General features: G+C 38.7%; 2 protein-coding genes across 2 annotated transcripts in view; both read right to left on the reverse strand.

Moving 5' to 3' along the window:
• Window positions 1–9170, reverse strand: part of LOC110026970 (IAA-amino acid hydrolase ILR1-like 6) — a 13967-nt gene extending 4797 nt beyond the window's left edge. The window contains exons 1-2 of the mRNA XM_020728213.1: window positions 9029–9170; window positions 4180–4494 (exon numbers count right to left, since the gene is read on the reverse strand). Of these exons, the coding sequence (XP_020583872.1) occupies window positions 4180–4494; window positions 9029–9112 (399 nt within the window). The 5' untranslated portion in view covers window positions 9113–9170. The remainder of the gene's footprint in view (window positions 1–4179; window positions 4495–9028) is intronic.
• A 5125-nt stretch (window positions 9171–14295) lies between these two features.
• LOC110026968 lies at window positions 14296–17471 on the reverse strand. Its single transcript, XM_020728212.1, has 2 exons — window positions 16825–17471; window positions 14296–14752 (listed from the first exon to the last, which is right to left on the reverse strand). Exons 1-2 carry the CDS (start codon window positions 17469–17471, stop codon window positions 14296–14298), a joined length of 1104 nt encoding a protein of 367 aa, XP_020583871.1.
• Between the last annotated feature and the right edge of the window lie 3682 nt (window positions 17472–21153).

The following is a 21153-nucleotide window of genomic DNA, read 5'->3' on the forward strand; positions in this document are numbered from 1 at the left end:
AGGATGTTTTCTTATATTGAATATCACATTTGAACTTTCATTAGTATATTTAGTTATTTAATAGTTATTAAAATTACATATTTATTTCAATTGCCCATTAGTGACAGATAAGCAATTTGAACTTCGTTGTTGCAATTAAAGTATTGTTTTTCTAAAATTTTAGTTCGTAGTTCTAATATTACTCCCTGTGGGATCGATATCTAGGACTCCATTAGAGCCCTATATTACTTGAGCGATACGTATACTTGCGTTGATAAGTGTGACTTTACAATTATTGAATATTTATTACGTCCATATTTATCGAATCTATAACTGTTATTAAGTTTTGGTGCAGTTGCTGAGGGATTAAATCTTTTAGCAGCAGTATTAAATACTTATATTTTTAAGCATATATAAAGTCGCGGTCAACTCTCTGGTATAATGCCTAGTTAGCATTGACTCTTGGATAGTAGATTTAGGTGTCTCTTTTCATGCATGCCCTCGAAAAAGAGGTATTCAAAGTTTACACTAAGAGTTGTCTAAGGAAGGTTTATTGAGGAAACAACAACGCCTACAATCTTAAGAAATAGTGCTGTGGATAACAAGTTGCAAATTGGAATAGTTTAGAATCTTACTGAAGTTAGACATTATCAAAATTTGAAGAAAAATCTCATCTCTAAGAGTCAGCTGGCAAAGTCACGGTTTGTGACTACTTTCATAGGTGATTCGTGAAAATTGAACGACGGCTGATGGATCGAGGCAACATTGAAAGAACTCTTTACTTGCTCAATGAAATGATTGATCTCATTGATATAGCTGGAAGCATAGTCGATGCATGTCTGTGACACTTTGGACTTGGTCATATAAGTGAGAAATGTATGGAATCCCTATATTCACAGAACAAACTTCAAGGTTTAGATCTGAATTTCTGTGAAGATTGTATATATGACAAGCAAAAAAAAGTTTCATTGTCTAAAAATGAGTCAGTGATGAAATAAAAAAGACTAAAGTTAGTGCATATTGATGTATAGGATACTACTCCAATTCAGTTCATTAAAGGATCCCACTACTTTGTCATGTTTATTGACGATTACATGAGAAATGTATGAGTTTACTGTTAAAGCAAAAATCTGACAATTTTGAGGAGTTTAATAAATAAAGGCTATGGCAGAAAATGAAATAAGTTTGAAGCTGAAGTGTCTCAAATTAGATAATGAAGATGACTACCATGATCAAAGCGCAAGAATTTATGTGCTACAGAGGGATGTGACTCGGCGCATGAATAGAACAATCACGGAGCATTCCAAGGATACGAGGTTGTTTGCAGGCTTCCCAAAATAGTTTTAGATTAAAGGAATAAATAATATTATTTATCTGATTAACCATGATCCATCAGTACCTTTGGAGAAAGGCTTGCCTAAAAAAGTCTAGACCGAAAATGAGGTAGATCTATCTCATTTAAATATACTTGGGGGTTATGCATATACGCATGTGATGTAGGGTCTAAAAATAAGCTTAACTCGAAATCTATCAAGTGCACCATCATTGGGTATGGCTCATATGAGTTTAGGTGAAACTTCTGGGATTATTTGAATTAGAAATTCATCAGGAGAAGATACACAGTTGAGAATCTTGCGAACATGTTGATGAAGGTGGGGACTATCGAGAAACTGTAGTGATGCTTTACTTCAGTCGGTGTCCATGAAGGTTGAGACTGGGGGTGAGTCACGTTACGGTGTGTGAATATAAAAATGGTACATATGAAGGTGCAGATCTGGTGATAGGTGTTGTATGCTTTCGGTTTATAAGTGAGAGATTATTGAGGTGTGGAGCTTGGAAGAGCACTCACAACTGCAAGGAAGTCGAGCAAACAGTAGAGGTATTTCTAGAGCAGCGCATCTGCGCCTAGAAAATAAGTCTGCGCTTACAAATAGAGGCGCGGCATGCTCACAACGAGGTATACAGTGCTCTCGAATCGTCTATTTGAAGCTTATGTGTCAGGTTATAGGAGACGCGGCATTCTTGCACCAGGTGTAGTAGTTACTCTCCTGTTTCAATTTAAATCCTCCATTTGAGCGATGAAGGAAGACACTCTCATATGTGGTTCTTTAGACAATGGTTCTCATGAAGAAAAGAAGTGTCAGAGATGAGGATTTCAAGATTATTTCCTCTTCTGAGATCGAGAGAAAGGGGTTGGAGGAAGTTTTGTAAGTTCGGTCAATGATGAAGAGGAGGTCTGAGTGAGTATTTTATAAATTTTTAAATTTTATAGTGAAAATTTCTTAGCGGTATGGCTCCATATTTTTTTCCCATTATGGGGTTTTTCCATGTTAAATTCTAGTGTGTTTTTCTGGATTGTTCTTTATCATGCTTCCGTTCGGATATTTTGTTCTTGTTTTCTCGAATCTATGTGATCCTATTCCTCAATGTGATTTTAATTTCTAGTGGAATCAAAGCCCTAGTAGAAGTATAAGATTTTCATCCCAATAGAGGTCTACCCCAATCGAAATAATTAACTATGTGTTTGTAAGTACAAGATGTGTCCTTCTCCCACAACAAAAAGAACAACATTACAATCTTACAATTAAAATTACACTTGTTTTTATACAGCACAAAGTAAATGTGTGTTAGACACAACAATCATATTTGAACTACAATGGTTGCTGGTGGTCGCGAATTGCTGGCGGTGGTCTACAGTGGTCGATGTTTACTCACTTGGTTTTCAATACAGGTGTTAGACACAACAACTGTATTTGGACTAAAACGGTTGCAAGTAGGGGTAGCCAGCGATAGCAAGCGTTGATGGACAATTGTTATCGACGATGGCCGATGGGTGGTAGTCGATGCATACAAAAACAGAGATTATCACCAGTATCTTCTTTCCACAACAGGCTTTGAAATTCTTCTTCTTCTTTCTCAGGGACCCATTTTAGCCTTTTGGGGAGGGGCATCTTGGTCTTTTGGCGCATAAATTTCATAACCATCCAATCAAAAAGTCCATTTCCATTCCACCTTGATCATAAGTAATATTTTTCAGAATCTGGATGCTTTATTGACCTTAGAATTTAGAAATCCTAGGCTCGTTGGATTTCTCTTATCGAGACGCTCCATTTAACTATAAATATATTGTATTTGGAGTTCATTTGAACAATCAATTAACAATTCAAAGCCTCCAAATATACTTTAATGGCTTGATCTGAGCTTGATTGGACCCTCGTTGAAACAATTTTGGTGTCATTGTGTTCGTCTTGTTGAGACGGTCAATTTGACTATAAACTAGCTGAGATCAGAGCTTGGAAGATCATCAATTTGAGTTTGGAAGATTTCTTACTAAAAATGCATCAAAACACATGCTTGATGACAAAAATTTCTTGACGACACATCAATAATGATGAGATCATAAATAAAGCTTCCAACTTTCTATTTCCAGATATTGGGTTAAAGTATTCATCTATTTTATACATCACATACAAAAAATAGAAGAAAATACCACTTTTGAAGTACATATCTAAGTTAAATATTTTGGGATCGCAAGAATGAATTATTTGATAACTTTCAATCTGAGTAAAGAAATCATGCTCGTTTTATGACATCAATAACATATAATATTATAAATTTGAGGCACTTGGCATTTCGTGCTTCAAGGCTGATAAAAATAGAACCAACTATTCCTCCCTAAAACTAATGCCCCTACTCTTGCTACTGACTCTAGTTTTAGTGCATGATTTCAGTAAGTTTATTTATTATGTATGTAGTACCGAGACAACATGGCTAAGAAAGCTAGGCCTGTGATGAACATGCAAGGATCTTTATTTTCTTTTATATTTTTATATGAAATAAAAATACATTCGATATCTTAAATATAGTTTTTATTGAATATTGAAAATTTTAATCTATTGTAGTTTAGAAGAGAGCGGTGGTGCAGCGGCAGTGCTTTTAGAAAAAACGAAGACAGAATCAGCCTCAGTGCAGGGTTTACCTGCAGTGGGCAGTAGGGAGGCTTGGTGGTAAACAGTAACTCGATAGCAAGTATGCCAGTTATATTATCTAATAGTTTTCTCCCAATATAATCTTCTACACAAAGCTATACAGAAAAAGAATAAAAAGTTGACGGTATAATAAGGTTCACTGGCACAAAAAAAAATGATAATTTGTAAAGAAAACAATACTCATCCAGTTCATAAAAAATCACCTACTGACCTGTGAATCTAAAGGATTAGATTCCCGGGACACAATGTTCTGCAAGCTGATTATGGCAGCTGAGGCAGCTAAAATAGCCTCTACTGCATTCTGTAGATTTCCTTCTTGATCTGGCCTTCCCTCTATCACTGCTTTGAAGAAGCCACATCCAGCAAGTAAAGGACCAGCCTTCGATCCAATGACTGAAGTGGGATGCTCATGAGATACATGAACGGCAAATATAGCCCCCACATCTCTGAGGGCGCCATCTTCAATCATTTTCTTTGCACCTATACCTGCTTCCTCTGCGGGCTGAAAGAGCAACTTAACAGTTCCCTACAACAGAGATGATGTGGAGAAAAGGGCTGAGATGTAAGAATAATAGTGCAAAAATGCTAAATGTAGTATATGTTTCTGCTAACTACTATCACAAAGACAAAATTCATAAAAAAAATTTAGTTTGAGAGCAGGTCAAGCTCCCTGAATGAAGTAACACTTAGGAGAAATGATAACTTGTTTTTTTTAATGACATTAGCATGCTGCCATTTTAATCAAGGGGCATTTACATACATATCACACAATTTTTATGCATTTACATAGCTAACACTTAAACTTTGCCTTTACATTTATACCAACCAAGCATTTTCTATCACATAAAACATACCACCATTTTAACTTTAAACAGTGAAAGACACCATTTAATGCATGGGTAAGGTGACATGGAAAAATTGAAGTTTAGGTGTAAGTGTTGGGAAATGTAAATCACGAAAGACTATTCAAAATATCCATAAAAAATCTTCAAACAGAAGCACACAAATCAAGAAAACACAAAAAACACCATATTTAACATGGAACAACCTCAAAACAGGAAAAAAAATATAGAGTCACACCACAACAAAAAATCTAATATGAAGAAAATAATGAGAATCGTACAAATTACACGACACTTAAGCCTCTCAACACTTTGAAAACTCCACGACACTCATCTCCTCTCATTTGCACAAGAGAAAATCAAAATCCTTCATTTTTCTTTAAGCAGAACCGAACTTTCAAGTGCAAAATTGCCCAAGGTCAATCATTGGCGCCAGGGCTCCACAATAATGGCGTCATGATGCTCTAAAGGGGCACTAAAGTGCCGTGTTCTCAGGTTCTGAACCTGAATTGGGCACGGCGGCACTGTTGTCTCAGCATTAGAGTGTTGCAGGTATGGCACCAAGGAGCTATGTACGAGGGGAAAAAAATTTCAGGGGCAGTGCCATCGAACCCAATACATGGAAGCACTGGCCCACTAATCCCCCCGACAAACTCACTGTCTGGCTTGATCAACGAAATTGAGAGCTCTGAGTGAATAATTTATTAACACAATCAAGCTCTACATAATAGCAATTAGATATGTAAATACATAGGAATTGAGTGGTATGTATGTAAATCTTCCTTTAAATAATTATGATATCACTACATTGGCAGGATCCTCAACAAATGGGAATGATGTTTATGCTGTCCTCATTTTATGAGCCAATACTTTTATGGAACATGTAATTGGAAAAAAGCATTCAAATTTGCATTATATCAGCATTCTAGAAATCCACAAATATTCTCATTGTCATTCAAATTTAAGGGAGGATTAATCAGAGAGCACCTCTGCAGAATTGAGTTTCATATTTAAGTACAGGTACCATTCATAGCTCAAAGTAAATGAGCTAGTTAAAAACCCAAATTATAAGTGTCTTATATTTTGCATTAAGTAATATCTGTTAGGTATGGCTCATATACCGGAAGTTGGAGTTTCTTGAAGTGAAGAGGTGTGTCTCTTGGCGAAGAGGTGCGTCTCTTGGCGAAGAGGTGCGTCTCTTCATATTTTGTGAGTTGGGGGGGGAGCGAGGGCAAGTTGGTAATTTATCTATGAATTTTTTATATGTCTATATATATGTGTAACTCTTAGGTATGTAACTGAACTCCCCCTCTGAAATAGTGAATTCGCCGCTCGCTCCCGAGGATGTAGGCATCTTTGCCGAACCTCGTTAAATCTCCGCGTTCTTCTGGATTTGTGTCGATTCCTGTGATTGTTTCGCCCTAAATTTCATAACAATTGGTATCAGAGCGAGGTTCTAGGGCGGAGGAGATTGGCACAGAAAGAAGGAAGAGAAAGAGGATCGTGACGAATTGGAACAGAGGAGATCATGGTTCGCGGGAAGAAGATCGTCTGCGGGTGAAGCTCTGGACGAAACGCGAAGCGAAGCAAGTCGCAAGTGCAGTTCGCGAGGGAGCAGAAGTGTTCAGCGGTGCGCTATAGGCAGAGCAGACCCGATAGTTTTCGCCCGAGGATTCTGATTAGCGATCCTCAGACGAGTTCGGGACGAGCGAACGAGGCGAAGTGGACGTACGAACAAGCGAATCGATAGTTCGCGGAAGATAGGGATCGCGACAGGAAGGATCGTCATAGGAGTTCGGCGAAGTTCTGCCCAGGCGGGATTCGCGACGCGGAACAAGCTTCTTTCAGGAGTGCAGAGAGTTCCGCGAGTTTTGTGGAGGGAGTGCGGAGGATTTTTGGGAGGAAGAATAAAGGAATCTTTTATTTCCACTAGAAGAGTATTCCTTTAAATTCTGCTGGGAGGAAGAATAAAAGAATCTTTCATTCCTATTAGAGGAATATTCTTTGGTATATTCCCTGAAATTTCTGCTGGAAGGAATGGAGGGTGGATTTTCCCTTGGCTGGAGGTTAATTCCTGAAAGTTGTTAGAGGCAAGGAAGGAAAGGAATATTTCATCTCTACTAGAGGAGTCTGTGCTGTTGCTGAAGGCTGAAGGAAGGATCTCGGAAATAAATTATTTTGCGGGAGTGATGCGTGAGAACACTGCAGCGAGGAGCGGAGACAATTTCACAGAGGAGAAAAGTTCAGTGGCAAGCATGAGCAACACACAAATTTTGTGGATTGTTCACAAGGCAGACGGGCTCGCGGGAACGAACAGGTGCGAAGCAGTTCGGATGAAAGGCTGCGGCGGTTCGGCGAGTTCTGCTTCGGGGAGTTTGCGATAAAGGCGGTGTCGAGGCTTCAAGGCACGACAGTTCACGAACCTTCGCGGTGTTCAGCGAGGTGGAGTTCGTGAACAGGAGTTCGCGTGCAGTTACCGCGAACAGGAGCGTTTGTGAACAAAGGTGCTCGGCCAGAGGTGTTCGCAAATTTGTTGCACAAGGAGTTGCAGCAGGTGGTGCTCGACGAGCGGAGTTCGCAAGTTTGTCGCAAGAGTTGCGGCAGATGCAGTTGCGACAGGTAGTGCTCGGCCAGCGGAGTTCGCATGTTTGTTGCAGGAGTTGCGGCAGGTGCAGTTGCGACAGATGTTCGTAAGTTTGTCGCAGGAGGTTTTGCAGTAAGTGCAGTTGCGACAGGTAGTGCTCGGCCAGCGGAGTTCGCAGGCATGTCGTAGAAGAAATTGCGACACGTGGAGTTCGCGAATTTCACGGATTGTTCATAGGTTTGTCGAAGGAGAAATTGTGACAAGTGGAGTTCGGCTGGTGTCCGCGGTATTTCAGCCGAATTTTTGTGCGAACATGAAAGATACTTCGTGTGAAAAATTTGATTCACGAATCACTGAAAACTGCGGGAAATTGCTGCAAATTGACAGAAAAAATTTCAGGTTATTTGAATTTATTTGTGGTGTGTGTTTTGCTTCATACAAGGCAGGTAAAATTTGCTGCAGCATTAAATTTGAATGGCAATGACTGGTGCAAAATTCGAGATAGTGAAGTTTGGCGGAACAGGGAACTTCAGATTGTTGCAAACAAAGGTGAAAGCTTATTAGCACAGAAATTTTTTGAAAGCATTGCGGGTTACGAAATCTGATGGTAATATCTATCAACTGTTGAGGAGTACACTTGTAGGTGGAGTGCCTACTGTCGAATTATATGATGAAAATGCAGCAGGTATGTTGACAAAGCCAGATATTTTTAACAAGTTCTTGGGTGACTTGAACTTGTTGAATGTTTGTAATTGCTAGTTGACATGATTGGTCAACCCACTACGGTGTAAGAAACTCCATGAAGTATTTCTCCTAAGGGGCTGAATATTCGCCAAGGTGGAGAATTGTTAGGTATGTCTCATATATCGGATATTGGGGTTTCTTGAAGTGAAGAGGTGTGTCTCTTGGTGAAGAGTTGTATCTCTTCATATTTTGTGGGTTGGAGGGGAGCGAGGGCGAGTCGGTAATTTATCTATAGGTTTTTTATATGTCTATATTTATGTGTAACTCTTGGGTATATAACTGAACTCCCCCTCTGAAATAGTGAATTCGTCGCTCGCTCCCGAGGATGTAGGCATCTTTGTCGAACCTCGTTAAATCTCTGCATTCTTCTTCTGGATTTGTGTCGATTCTTGTGATTGTTTCGCCCTAAATTTCATAACAATATCATTATCATAAAAATTTATAAGAGAAATCAACAGAATTGCAGAACTGAATAACAATTTCAAGGTATTAGAAGTATCATGCACACCCAAAGCAATTAAACTAGTCCAAAATTGAATTCTAAAATGGAAAGCTTCTGATGAAGTAAGGCAAAAAAGCTTAACAGAACATAAAATAGTAAACATATGAAACAGAGGAATTCATGAAGACATAAAGATCAAACAAAAATCCAAAACGTTTACAGTTCTTCAATCACTATCACCCAAAAGAAAACAGAAAAACAGGTTTACAAATAGAAAAAAAATAAAAAGTATACAAAAGAAAAAAAAGCACCAAGGACCACTAGCATGGAAAGAACTTTATCCCAAGTTAACTGAGATTGGTTTGTGAGATCTTTTCGGCCATTCAATCCTTAAAAAAAAAATCTAAACAACATTCGTGCTCATAACACATTTAAGAAAATAGACTACCTTGAGATGATGTTCACGAGCCTTTAAAATCTTTGCAGCACCAATAAGCATTGCCACATGTGCATCATGCCCACAAGCATGCATTTTACCAGGCACCTTGCTCTTGTGCTCCCACTCTACAGCTTCCTAAGAAGGCAATAAAAAATACTTCTATAGAAGAATAGCTAATAATTATAAACGAAAAAGCAATTCAAACAACCTACATTAATCCATAAGCATGAGCACATTACAAAACATAATTGTTAATGTTTAAATGTACGGAAAAAGTAGAGGTCCCCATACTGCATAAATGAAATAAAACATATAATTCATGTAATGGGAGAATGATTCCCCGTAACTTTTTTTTTTTTTTGGGAAATATAGTCATATATACAATGGAGCTCATGATAAAGCGACCTATGTAGCCTTACAGATATGCTTCCATCTAGAAGGGATTAAATAAAATAAAATAATACCCTTCATCCATTATTAGAGATGAATCTCTCTCTCCAAGCCACTCAACTCATGAATCTAATGGATTCGTCCTTCTGATGAATCTGCTTGAACTTTTACTTGGATCCTATCACTAGAAGTTATCCCTATCCTTTGGATATGGTTTAACAATGTTGAACATATCACAATGCACTGTACCAAGCCACAATAATGATTACTGGTCATTTGCTCCCACCACTGCCTGATGCTCTACCACATTACTTGCATATACATCCAACACATCTTAGTGTAGCACCAAACCGCATGCCAACCATCGAAGTTTGGTCGGATGGTCAATTCCTATTGTCGTCTGTATAATCATGAGGCCACTAGTAATCCTATAATACCCAGTTTTGGCAAAATCAGTAAAATTTTGGCTAATATATTCCCAAATTTTTGCATTCCCCAAAATCCAACCAAATCAATTTTAAAAATTCTACATGTTGAACAGATATATGTGATATATAACACAATCTATAGATTATGGATGCATTTAGAATTATTAACTTAATTAAATTAATTAAGCATTTAATTAATAACCGAATATTGCGTCACTGTAGCGGGCCCACCTTCTTCCGCATTTTTCTCGACCTGCAACGAACCTGAGGTGATCAAATGGCTGGGATTAATTGGATCTAAGTTAAAATGTCGCACTCTCTTCCATTTCCCTATCCCAAATCTCCTTCTTCAGTAAGACTGTCCATTCAGTCCTGTAGCAGGGGCGATCCAGGCATGACGACAGTGAGCTGCAGCTCAAGGTTCGGGGCTCTGAGAAGAGAACAGAACGTAGAATCCTCACTTTCGTAACATTTAGAACACTTATTTCCTTCCATACAATTTTTTTCTGCAATTTGCCATGAGCTGATGTATAGCGAGAGGCGGAATAGCGTAGGAAGCTGCGACCTTCAATTCTTCACTCTCGATAAGGAAAAACTATTACATCAGTACTACGCACGTAGAAGTAACATGCGTAGCCAATGAAATCACGCCACGACACCTCACGTTACAGAAAAAAAAACGACGCAGTAATACAGGGAATATTCCCCCCTGTGTTATTCATGTGTTATTGCGTGTTATTCATGTGTTATTGATATGTTATTGTGTTATTATAACACCAAGAATATTCTCATGACACAATAACACATGAATAACACACAATAACACATAAATAACACGGGGAAGAATATTGCCCCGTGTTATTACGCCGTTTTTTTTCTGTCGGGAATATTCCCCGTGTTATTCATGTGTTATTGTGTGTTATTCATGTGTTATTGTGTTATTGTGTTATTACAACACCAAGAATATTCTCAGGATACAATAACACATGAATAACACACAATAACACTTGAATAACACAGGAAATATTCCCGTGTTCCTGTGCCGTTTTTTTCTCGGTCGCGCAGGGTGTCGTGGCATGATTTCATTGGCTACGCACGTTACTCTACGTGCGTAGTACTGATGTAATATTTTTTCCTCGATAAGGCTGTTAACGGGAATAGGGAAGACATTAGGAAGGGAAGGAAAAAGAGGAGGAAGAAATTAATAGAAAAGACCTTAAGGAGAATTTATGCAAGGAAGCCCTTTGAGGTAAAGGGTTTGGCAAGTTATGGTTTGGACTAAATTAAGAATTAAGCTATGAATTTCATGCATATTTTCAAGAAATTATGATTTCATGTAGTTTACATTAGGCGGCAAGCTTGAGAAAATTCGCTGTAAGACAGCTCCATTGATTCAACTGAAATACCCGTGTTAAATTAGAAATAATAATTTTATGTATGATTTTTATATGATTTCTTTTGACGTATGATTTCACTTAAAAAATGTTGTATATTACTAAATATTTGCACATGTTACATGAATGCAAACTTGAACTGATACTGACAACATTTATGATTTCAATATTTTATTGATCTAGTAAGCATATTTATAAAATCTTTGCTTACATGTATTTATATATTGTTGTTTATGTATATGAGATATGATTTGTCAATAATGAATATTTGTTACATAACTTGAGTTTAAAGAAATGTTGCAAGAGTTGTGATATATAGACTATTAAATGATTTCTTACAAGTATGAATGATGAGATTCCCGACTCCTAATAATTAGGCAAGAATGTAACATGGGAACTTGATAAGGGTCAATTTTACATTACTTTACTCGCTTTTATTCTTGTATTTTTATTTGTTATTTGCCTTATCTATCATGGATTTACACTTATGAAAGATTTGTTGTTGTTGTGCAGGTAACAGGAGAACATACACACATTTCAGAGTGAGAAAAACTAAGAAAAAATTTGTCAAACTATCAATCAAGAATAACTGAAATCGGGCAGGATTAAGTTTTTTCTTATTTAAAATTACCGAATTAAATTTTGTAACTTAATTGTACATATTTTTCTTTATAATTGAATTTTCAGATTAGGAGTATGTATTAATGTATTCTTAGACTACCTAAAAGAGATTATATAGACCATTATTTATTGGAATGAAAGCAAAGGAAAAGGCATTCATCTATTTACTCAAAGCATTGATACGGTATCAGAGCCACGTCGAATCGTTCTGATTTGAATCTTTCTTCATCTTCGCTAGCCGTTGGGAATCGTTCGTCTTCATCTTCGATTCGAGCTCATTCCATCTTCGTCGGCATCTTCGACTGCTTACTTACATCTTCAGCGTCTTCACCTGCAAATGAACGAGAGTCTCGTCTGTGATCCAATCTTCCTCCCAATCACGTCCACGCACGATTCTACCCTGTGCTCATTGCCTCAAGTCCCATTCCCAAGTATAAAAAGAGTTATTCATTTGGCCTCAGACGTTGGAGTGGTGTCGGTGAAACTAAGGACTCTTTCAACTTCATGAATGCTTGCTCGCATTCGACCAATCATTCCAAGTTCATCACCTTCCCAAGTGTTTTGAAAAATGTTGCACATTTGTTGCCCAAATCCAAAATGTACCGGCATAGGCTCAATATCTGACCATTTAACATTTTGACTTTTGTGTTTCAGGGAGATGACATGTTCAGCAATGTATATACTTTCTCTGGGTTAGCTTTTATCTCCTTAAGGATAAAGAGATAACCGAGAAACTTACCTGTGGATTCTCCGAAGGTACACTATAGTGGATTTAGTCTCACCATAAATTTTTGGAGGGTTTTGAATGGTTCTTTTAAATATTTCATGTGTTGTTCGGCCGATTGATTTTTAACCATCATAACATTCACATACACTTCAACATTTTTTTTTCTTCTTTACTTAGAGGAAATTACATTCATAAGGTGTTGGTAGGCAGCCCCAGTCTTTTAAGCTAGAAAGGCGTTACATTATAACAGTACACACTCACACTAGTGATAAAAGTTGTCCTCTCTGCTTCAGCTAAGTGCATCTTTGTTTAGTGGTAAGTAGAGAACGCATCCAAGAAGCTCATCACAGTGGCCGACAGTTGATTCCACTAACGCATCAATCTTTAGCATTGGATAGCAGTCTATCAGGTAGAAGGTATTCAAAATGGTTAAGTCCACACACATTCTTCATGTTTCATTCGCCTTCTGTACCATGACCACATTGAACACTATGTCATGCATTGCACCTCTCGGATGTAACCGACCTCCTTCAGCTTCTGAACCACCTCCCAAATTGGTCTCTCTAAAGTCATCATCGAGGATCTGATCTACTTCATCAGTCGGTCAACTTGCATCTCTGTTGTCAACCAAGCAAAGATGACTTGATGCTCCTTGAAGGTTTGGAACAGCGCGTCTTTCATCCCTGCCTTACAACTTTCGCTTATCAAAAAAATTTTACTGATCTACCCATGGGTCACTAGTACTTCGAAGGTGGTCTCGTTGGTCTCAAGACCCCCTTCACATCTATTCTGGAGATTGGGTAGCTTCTGCTTCATTAACTCACTGCCGCCAGGAAATTTCACTGCAACATTGTATGAAGCAACCACGACCGTGTAATCATTCAGCAAAGGGCGACCAAAAAAAGCGTTGTAATTTGGCAGTGAGTGTACGTTCCATTAGAATATCTTCCATGTAGTGCTTTTCGGGTTCACACCAAGAGACTGACAGTGCAATTACTCATTGCGCCTCCTTTCTCATGCCAGAGAAACTGTGAAGTGAGTCGGCTGGTACCACCCACTAGTTGGCTTGAAGGTTCATTTTATCAAAAATTGATTTGAATAAGATATCCACAGAGCTGTCAGCATCAACCGGAATGCTACCCAGCTGGTAATTGTGAATCGTTGTCATTACTGTAAGGGTTCCCTCTCAGAAGTAGGTATGTATCAGTGAACACAATTTGTGTATGGGTGCTGCGCTTTGGAGCGAAGCGGTTGCGCTTTAAACCAAAAGCGGATGCGATTTAGAGCAAAAGTGGCTGCGCAAAATTCTCATGATCGAAGCCTCTTCTAACTAGCTCGTTGGGAGGATTCTCTAACTCCCCCAAACATGGTTGGCATTATTTCAGCAATATAGATGCGTTCGTCCAAACTAGCTCAACCAAGATATCCTCTACTGTAGCCTTCCCAAGCATTTGGGTCGCAACTCCAGGCATAACGAACTCCTTGAGCTTTCTAGCTCTTATTAACTCCTCGACCAAGCTTCGAAGGTGCTGCATTTCTCCGTATCATGGTCATGGTCTCTGTGATAAGCACAGTATTTCTTCGTGTCCCGGAGAAAAGCTCTGGCTCTTATTGGCGTCGCCTGCTTGAAAATTCTTAATTTTGGATGGCCTTTACTAACTCCACCATGGTGACTCTCTGCGGAGTGGCCTTCGGAGCTTCATCTTCATTCAACGATCACTCATGGTAAGAAGCTGATCGTTGGTTAGGGTACCTCGACTGACTTCCTCTGTTGTTATAGCTATCGCCCCCCCTATTTTCTTGAAGCGGACAGTTTCCTTCATACATCGACCGAGTGGAAGGATCTAATTCTTCCCTCGGTCTCCATCTGTTGTCTCTAAGGGCCCTCCTCTTCAGACGAACAGTGGCTACTTTTGTCCTGGCTGACGCATAGGTGGAGCTGTACTCTTCATTCGAAATATAATTGTTGGTCAGCTCCAACAATTTGGCTAGGGTATTAGGTTGCTGAAGACCCAGAGCATAGTTGAATGGTCCCTCCTTCAGTATGTGAGCTAGAGTGGCATGTGCTACAGCGGGTTCCAGATCCTGCAGTTCCAGCTTCTCTTTCTGGAATTTGTTTTGCCCTCGTCTGATCTGCAGCAGGGTCTGCGAACTCTTCTGTCGCTTCTGGGCACTGATGAATTTTACCACAAACATCCTATTGAAATCGCATAACTGATTACTTCGATCGACAATCCATTGAATTTTTGAGGGCCGACTCCCGCAGTGTGGTGAAAAAGACGAGACATTTCTCTTCAATAGTTAGATGGTCGACTCGAAAGAGACAATGTGGACGGTCAAATCAGCGCGATCTTTGTAGTATTCGAGCGCCCTAAACTCTAAACCTTAATTCTTAAACTTTTTAAGGTGTTCAATAATGTCGACAGAACGCATTCTCCCTACATGTTCATCAACGTCGACCTAATATTATCTTGGTACTTAGAGTCTCTTGCACTTTCTTCGGACAAGTTTGCCTTCCAACCGTTGGGCGCTTGTTTCTATTAGGAGTTTTGTTCCCTTCTCCCCGCCACTTCTTCTCTGATGGCCTCTAACATTTGGCGGCCAATCACACGGTCCTTCAACTCCTGATTTTGTTGTTAAACAAACTCTCGATGCACTCCACGTTCTCTGTGCATCTCGGGCGGATTTCTTCTCTGTGTTATGCTCGTCTTTTATTTGTTAGCATGATCCACGCACACCATGTCTTTTATTATGTTGAATTTAAATTTATCCCATGAATCACATCCAAGAAATAGAACGTATAAAAGATGATAGAGATATATAGAGAGAGAGTACAAAAATGAACAGTAAAATGAGAGAATTCTATAACATTTTATTCATGAAATGATCACCTATTTGAAGACAAAGAGGGAGTACAACATATAAAATTATATTTATGCCCTCTTAAGTAAGGATTGTATAGGTTATTTTAAGTATTTTACCCTTGTAGACTCGAGACCTTACAGTTCTCTGGCTCGGCCTGTTGGACTAACTAGGGCTTCGGCGAGCTTTGTCGATCAGCCGCACCCAAAGGTGTTGCCGGTAAGATAGATCTATAAAGCTGGACGCGGATCGGAGGAACTGACTTGATCGGTCAAACTTTCTTGATCGTTGGGTATAGTCTGATCGTGGACCCTCAATCTCCACCAAGGAGCTTTTGCCGATAGGGTAAATATAGGTCACCTGACAGAGGATAAATTATTATAATCTGACGCCTTCCCTCAGACAAGAGAATCTTGGTGAGATAGTTGAGACCTGTTGTATTCTCCTGATGATATTGGGGGAGACGACTGAATGATTCCGGTATGACAGACTTGGGGACCAGCTTCTCCCTCAGATTGGCTTCATTATGATGGTAGGTTTGAACGACTCTTCAACTGTCATCTAAATTAGTCGCTCGAGCCGTTAGTACATTGACCACTCTTGTAATATATGGTCTCGTATTCGCTATATTCGATCAAATATCTAGTTTGCCGATCATCTTTTGGTGGGTCCTCTTGAGTTTATGATTTTTTCTCTTGGAAGTTAGATCTCCTCGAGATTCATGATGGCATAATTTTTGTATACACAACTTAAAAAGAAACCTTTATGTCTAAAAAGGATCAAGATGGCCCTTCAGCAAAATGAAAACCCTATAATTAGCACCCACGATCAAGAAAAATAATATATACGGTGGACGATATAGATGCATGGAGATTTTTATGTATTTTATTTTAAGCAAATCTCTATTGTCTCCTGTACATAAGTTAAATATTTTGACGAGGGAAAAAAGAAAAATATTTTAACGAGGAGAAATCTCCACCGCACGAACACTGAAGGGGACTATCGGCCACTTAACCACAAGGACAGATTCTCAGTGTTATCTTACACAGATCACAATCAAAAGAGGACGCTCTAATCGTCCCCCCTTCACAGCAGATTGACAGCTCACAAAAAAATTGATAATAAATAAATAAATAAATAAATAAAGTACCAATCATCACCCCCAACCATCAGAGCAGATTCGAAGAGCTAGTCTCCATAGCTCATAAATGGAAAAAGGGAAGCAATTGCCCCTTCCCAATAAACCAAATGGGAAACGCCCCAGGGACAACATTCATGGAGATTTGAAGCAATCAAACTAGGGAGTAGAAAATCAAGTGAGTGAACTAATAAGAAAGGATACAAATCCATACATAAAGCTAATAAATAAAGAAGATCTCAAACCTGGATATCGGAAGCTCGCCGCTTCCAATGGTAGCCACTATCCCCGTCATCGCAAAGGGGAAACGATAGTCCACTCCCATGGCATCAAGCTCCTTCTTAATCAATCTCCCCGTCTCCACCTCCTCGTAAGCCAGCTCCGGGTGCTCGTGAATCCTTCGCCGCAACCCCTTCAACCACTCCACCACCTCCGGCCTTCTCGCCAGCTGCAGTATATCATCCTTCCACTCCTCATCCCCACCCATCGGCGACGAACTCCAGCTCCAGTTCGCCTCCCCCACGCGCAGCGGCGGCGTCGAGCCCGGGGAGGAAACCTCAAACACTTCTCCAAAGAGAAGATGGTCCACATCCAGTCCTCCAGCTCCCGTCCTCCACACGAGGAAAAGAAAAGGCAGCAGCGAAACCAAAACACTAGTGAGCTCGGGCGCCATAGGATCGGAGGCAACAAGAGTCCACAGATGGAAGGAAGGAGGAGGAGAAGAACAAGAACTAAGACAACGAAGAGGAAAAGGCTGCCGAATCAGGTAGGAGAGTGACATGCGGAGCTGGTGGATGGCAGAAGGCTCACGGATATCTAGGCTGCGGCATTTAACTCGTGGGATAATTGCCTGCGCCGGCTCCACCATTCGCCGTTGCGGAGATGGCGACATGCTCGACTGCATACAAAGCAAAAGTGGGGGCCCAGCCCACCATTTCCTATTTCCTGTTTTTTTAAATGTATATTTTAACTGTAATATAATTAAATTTTGGCTCATTTACTTTAAAGATATTGAAGAATCACAAAATGAATAGCACATCAGAGGTGATCAAAAAAATCGACTGAAGGGTAAAGAGATGATTTATATATTGGATCTTATGATATTCAAATATAACAGTCAAAAAATGAACTCCTCTTCAATAAATATTTCTCCTAATTATATAAGATTTAGCACAATAATAATATTATATTTTTGCCCCTATCTAGATGGGTCCACACTAGGTTGTATTTGACAATTTACAAACAACTACTCATTTTTTAGTCTTTTTTTTTTGCCTCGGAGGGCATTGCGGAGGTGGTTTGGCACAGTCGACATAATTGATGGTTGTTTTCTGAAAGCCCATATTCAACGAGAAGTTTTGGCTTTTCTGTGATAGATCTTCATATCGGGTTCTTGAATGAGTTGCACTATCCACATCAATTAGCCTATCTCCCGTCAACTTTTAACTCGATTAGCTTAGCTCAGTCGGCTTGATGGGCTCCACGACGTCCTTATCGTGTTTCTTTCTTTTAAACTATTTGATCATTGTGAGATTAGTATTGACACATTTCTTATGCATATAGTTTTTCTTCATGAAAACAATATTGAAATAAGAATGAGATAATTAAATAGAAAAATTAAATCATTCAATTTTATTTAATGATAAATTATTAGACTCGATTGATTTCATAACCTCTTATTCCTATAAATCAGATGATGAGACATCTTCTAATGCCTACTTCATTTTGTGACATTCCCTATTTAGATCGATTGTCTCTCATTCTTTGGTGTTATAATGGACAAGCTCATGAATTCTCATACTGATGTCTCTACAAAAAATCAGATTTGTTCTATATTTGCAAGCCAAAAGGATGGAATTTCTTGGAGGGCAAGAAGAGAGAAAGTTATAGTGAAGAGAAAGATGCTCCAGTTGCCTAATTAGCTAAGCTCATTTAATTTGATCATAAATGTATTGATGGAAATTGTTCAGCAGAATTGCTTGTTCTTTAATCCAACCATTCAGCCACTTGTTATACCGCAAGGCCTTCTGATCAATCAGAGTACTCAAATGGCATCTTTGTGTGCTTCTATCTCTTGAAACAATACCCATTGGTGAGCTTATGATGTCTAAATCGATTCGGTTGTAAGGCATGAGGCACTTTTATCTTATATTTATGGAGTCTGTTCTTTGGGTTTTGGTTGGAAATATTTTTTATTGGCAATGCAGATGCTCCGGTACAGCCAAGTCCAAATGAGGGTCTAACTAAACTACAGAGGAGCACAGATTGCATGTTAGGTGAGAGTGGTCATTTCTTTAGCGAGGATGGTAGGGTCAACAGTCTCAAAGACCCTCATTTCTCCTCTAAGATACGTGAAGAATCTGGTGAAGGGGTCCAAACATCCCACGATTCATTGGTTTGTTGTCTTGATGAGAGTGAAAGTTTAATTGTTTGGTTAGTCGTGATTTGATGAGATGTGAAGATACGTGATTTATTAACTCGACAGGAGAAGGTGGAGGAGAGCTGATAACTCTGTGCAACGAGCTTCCAAATTTGTGAGAGATGTCTCAAATTCTTCAAGCACTTCAGATTAGTTTAATCAATTTTGGTCAAGGGGATAATTCTTGTATAAGATATTTTTATAGTTGGGGCATGTAGGGCGTCAGACTCTCTCATGAATTACTTCACTACTTTGGAGTAATTTCTAAGTTCTTTATTATAATCCATTTATTATTGTGAAATGAAAATATTTATTTTCAATGTTTTCTGTGTCATTTTAATTTTATTGATGACCATTTATGAAAACAAATATTCATTTCTAGTTTTATTCTTGCATGACGGTGAACTTTCTTCATCCCTCTATATATATATAAAGGGAGTGCTTCCTTTACTTTATCTTATCTCCTGCTGTCTCGAACATCAGTGTTCTACTTCAGTTATAGCACAATAACACCTATGTATTCTCTGAAGTACATTATATTGCAGGATTTGGATGTTTAGTCGTGAATGAATAAAGAGGGCATCGACTCGCTGAAGGAAAACTGTGTATCTTATGCTTTCATTAGGCTTTGGATCTCCCGCAAAGTAGATCAGACGACCTTGATTTAAGGAGGTGATCTTTTGTTCTATATAAACCAATTCTGAGTTGGCCTCCACTTTTAATTCTGCATCGAGTTATTCTCCATATTGACCAACTACAGAGTTGTCCTAGTGCAGCTGAAGCCAAACTCCATCACATCCATTATGAATTTTTTCATATTTTTTCAACACCAATGAATCTCTTAGTTGATTGATCCATTTAATTACTTATTCTTATTTTGTGTTGAAATGAATGGGTTTATACAATATTTATTGGGTGATAAATTTCAATTATTGGGACTAAAAAATAAGGTTAAGGATTGGGAATAGAGGTTCTACCTGTCTTCATCCATCAGCAACTGGCTCATTTACAATTTTGTCCAATGAGGCTCCTCCAATGGTAAAGTCAAAGGAAACAATGAAAGTATTACTAGAAGCAAGTAAGGTTAAGGGGGCCAAACTATCAATTTAACAACACTTAGAGCCTGATATTGTCAACAAGGTGTTGCAATTTTAGAACATCAGAATGATGGTTGGGGATTGCTAGAAAACTTCTGATGCTCGTTAAGCTAAGAGGGAGAAAGCACTGGCTAATCAGACCATCAAGAAAGAGGCTCACTCAATCACTAACAGGGTAAAGAAAAATCCAACACCGAAGGTGCTTGAAAGACTAGAGGGCTCGATGGGTTTGACAGGTGCAGATCTTATATATTCACTTTCTCATTCTATCATTAATTTTTAGAGGATGGGATTTTGATTAAGAAGGCAAACTATCAAGAAAAAGCTAAAGGTCCATTTCCCTCTACAAGTTCTTGAGGCATTTGTCAGCCAGATGTCGAAGCAGTAGTGAGTAATTAAGAATCGAGCTTTCAGGAGAGGGAGGCTTCAATAAATGAAGTTCAAGAGGTAAAGCCAATGATCTCTCAACTAGAAACTTCAATATTGTTTCCTTTGTCAGGAAGAGATGAAGCCAATTGTCCTCTCCTCATCGAAATGGGTGAATCACTGGTAGGGTGATACACCAAAATAATATATTGTTTTAAGTATACATTTTATGCTTATTTTTAGTGATATTGCACTATAAAGAAGAGTGTTTTCATGTTTTTGTTGCAGGTATATCAATTTAAGGCATTTGGAGCAAACGTAGCAAAAAAGATGAAATTCGAAGCCGAAACAACAAATTTTGTGATTTTGGAGCTAGAAGCGTGATCCCGATTTTTTATATGTAAGAATTTATGAAGTTGGCACCACTACAGCGCCAAAAACTTGATCCTTGTATGAAAAGTAAATTGTGTAAAATATATATAATTATAGGCATATACGTATATATCCTTGGAGGAATGGTGGCTTGGTTTCTCCTTGGAGAAGGTTAAAGGGTGTGGGAAAGTGATACATTGAAAATATATGCATTTTTAGACCCATATTTTATATTATTTTTGGTGATATTGCACTTTGATAGAAGGTATTTTGATATTTTCTTGCAGGTTGTTGATTTTTAGGGCTTAAAGCAAAAATGA

Source organism: Phalaenopsis equestris, unplaced genomic scaffold (genome assembly GCF_001263595.1).
Source record: "Phalaenopsis equestris unplaced genomic scaffold, ASM126359v1 Scaffold000409, whole genome shotgun sequence".
Classification (NCBI taxonomy): Eukaryota; Viridiplantae; Streptophyta; class Magnoliopsida; order Asparagales; family Orchidaceae; genus Phalaenopsis; species Phalaenopsis equestris.

Bases quoted from the DNA above. Each gene is read 5' to 3' on its own strand.
- LOC110026968 (XM_020728212.1), bottom strand. From the start codon at position 17,471: ATGTCGCCATCTCCGCAACGGCGAATGGTGGAGCCGGCGCAGGCAATT. The intron at 14,753-16,824 runs GTTTGAGATCTT...AAAATTCATCAG, and splicing joins GGCGAGCTTCCGATATCCAG to TGCCCAGAAGCGACAGAAGA.